General features: G+C 42.3%; 1 protein-coding gene across 1 annotated transcript in view; it reads right to left on the bottom strand.

Moving 5' to 3' along the window:
- crabp1a (cellular retinoic acid binding protein 1a) overlaps positions 1-6,023 on the bottom strand; it is a 24,189-nt gene extending 18,166 nt beyond the window's left edge. The window contains exons 1-2 of the mRNA XM_015038597.1: positions 5,697-6,023; positions 1,444-1,622 (exon numbers count right to left, since the gene is read on the bottom strand). Coding sequence (XP_014894083.1) covers positions 1,444-1,622; positions 5,697-5,766 — 249 coding nt within the window. The 5' untranslated portion in view covers positions 5,767-6,023. The remainder of the gene's footprint in view (positions 1-1,443; positions 1,623-5,696) is intronic.
- Between the last annotated feature and the right edge of the window lie 2,340 nt (positions 6,024-8,363).

Consider the following 8,363-nt stretch of genomic DNA (forward strand, 5'->3'; position numbering starts at 1 on the left):
GTCCAACATATTCCTAAACCTTTACTTTGCCACCTGTACAGTTCACAGACGGTGTGAGGTTCTTTTCCTGGACTGTGCCAAACATTTTATCTGTTCTGGCATCCAAACAATTCAGCTTTAGACTCAAAAGTCTTGGTGTTTTTCTACGTTCTCTCTGGAAGACCTGCACACCTCCTGCAAATTTTGATCTCACCCATTCCCTTTCTGAAAGACATTCCCTTTCATTTCACATCAAGAGTCGGCTGCAGACATTTTAAGGTTTCAAAAGGTTTGCATACTTTTGCAAGGCACTGTTGATACAATATCCTACTTTTATCATAATTAAAATGTATTGTAGCATAAAGCCTGTTGACTCTTTTGTGTCTCGGTCCCATTTAATTCTCAAAATGTTTTGTACAAGAAAGGTGTAATGGAAGAGCACAGTAGTATGTTGGATTCACTGGGATTAAACATTCAGAGTGGCTGTGGGGTGAAGCATTTAGGGATCAGTGCCCGGGCCTACTGGGCAAAGGCCCAGGGGACAAACGGGTCAGACAGGCCCCACTGGCCCTGCGCCTTTGTTTGAGGACACCAATTACATTTATTGCTGGCGATGGCCACAAACAGACATACCACTGCAAAAGCAATCATAATAAATTAGCACATGACAAGTAAGTGAACTCCCCACAGAGGACTGAAAGTTGTGGCGTAAGAAGAGTAACCCAGGAAATACAGAAACATAAGCAAAATTTTCTGGTTTATTTCTTTAACACTCTACAACTAAAGACTCAGTTTAACCCCATCAATGTGTTGTTAAAGGGACGGTATTATGTGTTGTCCAGGCATGTGGGGTCATTTTATCAATCAGTGAAGTTTATTTGTGTATCACATTTCAGCAACATGGAAGCTCAAAGTGCTTTACATTGTGAAAACATAAAAAAAACATCATAAACACATCTTGTAGTTGTGAAAATCAATAACAGACATTAAAATGTGTCAAGTGCCATCATTAGGAATCATCAGTACACATCTAAAATGTTGGTTAATATTTGATGTGTATAGTTACATTATTCATACCACATAATGAAAATGTTGTATATATTTGTATATATCAACAACTTAAACTTTTGACTTTTGATAAAGGAATGACATTATACTATAATGCGAAGCTCAAAAAAGTAAACTTTGCACAGCATTCCCCTTCAAAGGTTTTCACAGCGTCATCTACGTACGAGGTGGCCATGTGCAGTTTCCACTGAGATTTTCTTTTATTCTTGTGCTTGACCAGATCACAGAAAGCAATGAAAGAATTAATAAAAACAAAAACAAAGCTGTAACTTGAAGAACCAAAACTACCAAATGAGTAACCAGGATGTAGATTCTGGCTTTATGTCGCTATTTTTTTTTTTTACATGCCACATTTCAAATTCTTAGTCCTAAAGAGAACAGGTTGCGTCGTCCTACCTTGACCTTGCGGCCATCCACAGTCTCCTCGTTGAACTCTTCGCCGATACGGAAGTTGATCTCGGTGGTGCGCACGCTGGTGGATGTCTTGATGTAAAACTGCTCGCCGTCCTGGCGGATCTCCACTTGAGGGGTCGAGGCCGCCGCCACAGCTACCTTCCTCAACATGGCATTCACACCTGAACAGACACGACCCAGACTAGGTTAACGCAGATGGGGCGCGTTGCGTTTCGCCAACACAGCGTGAGACACTGCATGCACTGTTTCAGAAGCATTAGGGTCACTGGGTTTGCAGTGCTGCTTGTTGATCTCAGTCAGAGCCAGATAGCTTAAGGCCACATAAATAAAATTCTAATTTCTAAGAAAAAGATGTAATTTCTGGAACCAACAGAACAAAAACCACTGACAGTGAAGCAGAGAGAGAGGAAACCCAAAAAGAACCCAAGTATGCATGATGTCTCTTATTTGTGCTCCCATTTTCGGCAGATAATCTTCCAGTCTGCCCCCCTCCCAGATTTAGAGTGCTCAAGTCTCTCATGCCAGCCCACATCAGCTCAGAAAGTCAGACATAGTGAGACTTGCTGGCTGAATGTCTCCCTTTATTGGCGTGCGTGCGTGCGTGTGTGTGTGTGTGTGTGTGTGTGTGTGTGTGTGTGTGTGTGTGTGTGCGTGTGTGTGTGTGTGTGTCTGTCTGCCTCGAACAAGCCACACATATTTTTTACAGAGAGCGACAGAAATGTGCTTGTTTTGGAGTAAAATCACAATGAACTCTGTGTGGCTCTGACAGAAACCTCAGCTATTTATTGAAATGGGAAGAAATTTGAGGAATTAGAGCGCCAAGGTCCAAACAGAAGGGATAGAAACTCTCATGTTTGTCAAAGCAGGTTATCGCGAGGTGTCTCCTTTAGCCTGATGGTTGTATGGCCTGTGACAAGTGTTTGGCATGCTTGGTTTGACTCTGTAACGGCCATCTGGCTTTATGTCCTGCCAAATCCTGACTCTTTGATTTCTTTCTACCATCCTCTACCAACAGAGCAAACAGGGGATTTTTTTTTCTATAGAAAGCCAAAGACTTTACAGACAGGATAAAATGATCAATTCTCTTTGAAAGTTCTTACTAAATATTTTTTGGCAAATCATGCTCTTATGATACCACAGTGGTTCCATTTGGCGAACACCCAAGATTGGGAGTTAATTAGAACTAGGGTTAATCAACCCCACCCATAATCTAGGAGACCTCAACATGTGGTTTTCTAACATAAAATATGCATGAGGACCAGTTAGCCAAGCAGCCTGTTCTGTCCCTTTCCAGGAGCAAAGTCAGCAAAATGCTGAACTCTTTAGTATCTAGACCACTACTACAGAAACCTTTCACAACTTTTATGTCCAATCCAAACACTTTGATCTTTTTGCTGTCGACGTTGTGCTTTCTGCAATCTGCGCGTACGATGGCTCGCAGAGTATCTGCTCTCGAACCGCATTTAGCTCCATCCATCTTCCCTTCAACTCTGACCAGATACCTACTCCCTGCTGAAATCAAATATGTCTACAGCATGATTCTGCCTCCATTATCAATGGAAACTCTTGCTGTATCTTTAGGGATTTTGAACTGCCCTAGAAAAGCATCCCCTTAGCGCATTGTAGCACAACTGTTTTACAATGGAGATGGTCTGTTCAGAGTGATGTTTGGTGTGAGCTTTTATGTAAATGCTCCTTTCCAGTCATACTGACCAATCAAAGCATTAGATACACGGAGATTGGTAGGTAATTCAGTGCTTTGCCTTGAGGCAGGAGGAGGCTGGAATTAAACCTAAAACCATCAGATTGCAACACAACTGCTAGAGTAGCAAAAAGTTCAAAAAGGTCAAAAAGTTTTAATTTGTCCTCATCTGACACGTGAACTTCCTTCAGTTCCTTACTGTGTCTCCCAGATGGCTACATGCAGGACTTCTTCCTCCTTAATTACCACAAGCCTCTTGGTTGGTTCTCAGATTAACATTTGCCCTGCCCAGTCATTCCAGGTAGTTGCCCATTGCTTGATAAGTTTGCAGTTGTGCCATACTGTTTTCATGTTGGACAGATGGATAGAGGAACTCTGTGTGACATTTTTGAAGTGTAGGATATGGTTTTAGAACGTAACTTTGCCTCAAGCTTCCCACAATTTCATCTCAGAGTTGCCTGGTGTTTTCTTTTGCCTTCACAATGCAGTTTGCCATTTAATGTTCTCCATCAGCTTTTTAGGACTGGAGTTTGACACCGCTGGCTTACGCCGAGTACAAAGCAAAATTTACATTTGAATTAAATTACCCTCAGGTGAACTCTGCTAATTAGGTGACCTCTGAACCAGCTGACAGCAGTAGATTTTATACGGGAGCATCAGAATAAAGACGGCCGAACAAAAAACATTCCACATGTTTCGGATTTTTAATTGCTGAAAATGTTGAAAACCTTGTCTCATTCTCCTTCCGATCTCCACCGATGTATCTCATGAAATCCCCAGTCACAGTAAATCTTGTCATTACAAGGCACTGTAGCTATCTTTTTCTTTTTGACTCAACAGGTAATTAGAAAGACGTTGATGGAAAGTGGCGGCCCCTCAGCGCTGGAATCCTCATTAGATATAACCGTCAGGGATGTCTTTCTCTCTCTCTCTCTTTCTGTGTCTCTCGCTCTGACCGAGCTGTACTCGTAGCGCTAACGGCTGATCTGCTCTAGCAGATGTGCTTAATGTGCTAGATGAGGTGCTAAGGCTTTGTCCTTAAAACCAAAGATCACTTCAGTGGAGCTGATGCTTTGGCAACGTCAACAAAAGATTAAAAAAAATAAACTCAGGAAAGGGTGTAGGAGATCTACAAATTAGGAAGGAAAACTTAATGTTTTTCATTTAACCTTTGCTGCTTAAAATTGATATTTCAAGTATGGCTGTTGGGGAAAAAGGTGACCAAAGCAGAATGCCTACAAGATTCAATTACTCAGGCAAAGAAAATGATGCACATGTTGTATTGCAGGTAATATCTTTTTTTATTGTTCAGCATGGCAATTTTATGCAAAATTCAAACTGCTGTGCCTTTCTAAATTGTTCTCATTTGTTCACTTGTAACATTTTGTCATATTACAGCCACAAACTTCAACGTATTTAATTGAGACTTTATGTAATGAGAGCATAATTGTGAAGTGGAAGCAAAATCATACAAAGTTTTCAATTTAAAAAAAGCCCATGAACTTTGAAAGGTGTGTATTCTTTGTATTCATTTTTCAGGTGCACCAGCTTTTCGCCTTTGAACCCTGACATTTACTGTGTTGATTTATCTTTGCACAATTGCTGATTGTCTCTGAATACTGATTTTTCAAATGTGGACTTTAACTGGGCTGTTTTAACACGTAACCTAAACTATGCCATCGTAATGCCATAGGCCATCATTGGTATCCTGCAAGACATTGGACCTCCAGCCCAGTCTCAGGTCTTTTGTGGTACTAACAGGTCTTCTTTTAGGATTTATCTGCATTTAGCAGGTACTTTGTGTCCATATTTCCACATAAAACCCCCCACACCTCCTAAAAACACGTTATGAGTTCAACTTGTGGCAATGTGAAGGACTTTAAAAGTAACCTGCCACCCTCCCGTTGAGCTCGTGAGCAAAGTGGGACCATCTCCCTGAAGGTTTCCACATTATTCTAAAAGACGTCAAGCCTTTTGCCGCGTCCCCGTCCGTCTCAGCAGCCCAGGCGGCGTGACGAAACGCTGCAACACAATTGAGTGACCCAGTTAAACTGGTCTAAATCTAAACCACCACAATCATCTGGAAAGACTGAGCAGGTTGACAAAGGATGAAAAAGGACATGAGACAGAAGAACAACACAGTGATCCACGGACCTCCCCTGGCAGTAATGCATGCCCTACTTAAATGCTTAACATGAATAATGTTATTTTCTCTCCCCCTCTCTCACCCCTTTCCTCCTTTTCTCACTTCACGTAACAATACGATGTCTGTCTAGGCTGGAATTAAGCATCCAGTGAGTCTTGTCTCCTGGAACGGCTGAGGGATTTCCCCCTCAGAAGCATCTCTGCCTGCTTTTCCCAGGGAGCTTCTCAGATACAGTATCACGTTGTGGGGGGGGGGGGGGGGAGAGTCGTGGCAATCCCAAAGCACGAGGAGAAACAAAAAGGGGGCTGCTTTCTGCTTCTTTTTGGATGTGATGCAGGAGCGAAACCTACACGCGGCAACGACAGGAGGAGACAGGAGGACACTCACCCAGGGCTTTGAGAAGTTCATCAAAATTCTCACTGCTCTTCATCTTCCAGTTGCCGGCAAAGTTAGGCATGGCTGCTGAGGCTGCGTACGAGGGCTGCAGAAGGAAGGAACCTGTTCCACGCTCTGCTGTCGCTCTCTCTCTCTCTCTCTCTCTCTCTCTCTCTGACTCTTTCTCACCCTCCTTCTTCTTCACTGTGCTCCTCTGCTCTGAGCTCAGCCTCCCACTTGCACGTTACACCCAGTGGAGCCTCTTATTTATTTATTTATTTAATTTAATTTAATTTAATTTTTTTGATTCCCAGAGATGGGCGCTCTCTCGGCAGCTCCTTCAGAGCGCTGCAGTAATCTTCTCCTTCTTCCCTTTTATAGCTGCTGTCTTTAATGGGAGGCGGCGGAGGTCCCTCCCCCTTAAAGCTTTGTCCCGTATAAAACCAGACCGAGGTGCCTGCTTAGACGTGAAAAAGACTGAATTCTTCTAGAAAGTAAATGTGTTAAGGAACAAATTTTAGCTTTTTTTTTAAAAAAAACAACCAAATAACAAAAAAAAAAAACCTTTCTCTTGACCTTCCTTTAAGAACTTTAAGTTCACAGACTGAATGCACCAGTGTTTCAAAACATTTCCTGATATTTGAAAAGATTAATGATGCCATTCAGTGGAACAGGAGAAACAAGCCCACAGCATCACACATCCTCCACCATGCTAACCAGTTATGAGGTAGTTCTTCCACCTATTCATTCAGGACAGTTTTTTGTGAGTCTCTCACAAAGTCACAGCGTTTCCGTGACTCTTCCAGTCTCTCTGGATCTCGTCTGCAAACTGTTGATGACGCTCTGATGTCACTTCCATCTGAGAACTTCCTGTTTGAAATCTTGTGATGGCAAAGGTACCATTGATCAGTTGTCAAAATGTGAACAGCATGACGAGGAGGGCTGTTTGAGTCACCAGTACTGACCGAAGCGGCAAACCGTATCGGTCGATTCGTGGATCAAAGACATGTTGCACTGAAACATCGAGCAGCCCGAAAAGTGCAACCAAACATTAACAGAAAGTCACATTGAGCTCACCTGGGAAGATTATTGTGCATTTTAGGTTCATCTTGAAGTTTCATCCGAAAGAAAAATGTCCTAACCTTATGGTCGCTATGTGTGTATGCCAGTATGGATTTGGCTTGCCAGTTCTCCAATGTTTTTGATGGCAAAGATTTGATTTATCTAAAGAGCGACAAAAAGAAAAAAAAGTATCCATAGGATTAAAGTAAAAAATCATACTAAATTAGTGGCCTATGGAATAGCAGGCAAACGATGAAAGATAAACCATGATTACTAATCGACTTTTAAACGTTGCTTTGTGTTCCTGTATGGATTCTCTTTTCTTATTTCCTCCATGCAGTTGCGAATAAATATATTTATAATGTCGGAGGAAAAAAATAGCCTGAAACCAGGGCTGCACCTGGAAGTAACCAGTATCATGGTCACGTTGGATTATGTAACACTTAAAGCTTTTATAGACCTAAGAATCTTCTGACTTTCCTCAACTTTGACTTCTTTGTCCACCACATTGTCCAATTGGACAGCCTGTCTGATAGTGTTGATGTGTATGTCCCACAGGATCCACCACTTTTGAAAGTGTCTCCCTCCTCTGATCTTCCTATACAGCATTCCAGCGTGGTTATGTGTATATTTTGGATGCTCGCCTCTTGTACCCTGTAGCTACCCCTGGTCTCAGAGCTAACTTAGGATCATGGATTCTGCCTGTTGTGGTAGATCCAGTCTGCTGTTGAATTTATCCAGTGTTTACATCGATCATTGAGTCAAGCAGCACGATGTTTTCCAGGCAGAAGATGTGGCTGCTCCATTTCAGAGTCAGTAACTCTGTCAATATCTGTCTGAAAGGCGATCCTGTGCCAAAACGTTTCACCATCACCTAACACAGTTGGTTTTGATTCACCTAATCGTGATCTTTTCCATGTTCCTATTGAGTTCCCCGTGAACCTTTTCTTCTCTTTCCTATTTCCCCATAGTTGGTACACCTTTCCTGGTGTTTTCTGTGTTTAACCATGTTTGACTGGGCTATTGCTGCTAGTAACTACATGTTCTCTATTTTCTTCCTTCCACAGAAGACTTACTTGGTCCAGCAGGGTTTCTGTTCTTTACTTTGTCTCTGTCCTGTGCCAAGTTTATGATTATCTCAATAGTTTGTTCTCTTAAAGCATATATTTAACCATATGAGGGGAAAAAGTACTGATGAGCCACATGTAAAGCTTGAAGCTGCCCTTAGCTTCTTATGTTGACTCAGATCCTGACTGAAGCCCAGTGTGAGGACAGAGCTTGTGCAAACAACTTTCCTGAATGTGTTGGACTACAGAGACATTGTCTGCTGTACATGAACGTAGCTTCCTCAGTTCTATGTTGTCTGGATACAATATCGCAGTGCTTTGCATTTCATTACAAACGCTGCCTGGCTCACTGCTGTGAACTTCATGTCTTGCTTTCGGGGGCTTGACTGAAACAAAGAGACAACAACATTGGCTGCTATTCATTTATAAAGCTGCCTTGGGGACACTAACTCCATATTTGCTTAGTCTCATATCTCCAGTGAGGGGTGGACACAGTTTCTGCTTGACACATCAGCTTCTCTCTCTCTCTCTCTCTCTCTCTCTCTCTCTC

Source organism: Poecilia latipinna, unplaced genomic scaffold, assembly GCF_001443285.1.
Source record: "Poecilia latipinna isolate Pla-1442-1.1 unplaced genomic scaffold, P_latipinna-1.0 Scaffold447, whole genome shotgun sequence".
Lineage (NCBI taxonomy): Eukaryota > Metazoa > Chordata > Actinopteri > Cyprinodontiformes > Poeciliidae > Poecilia > Poecilia latipinna.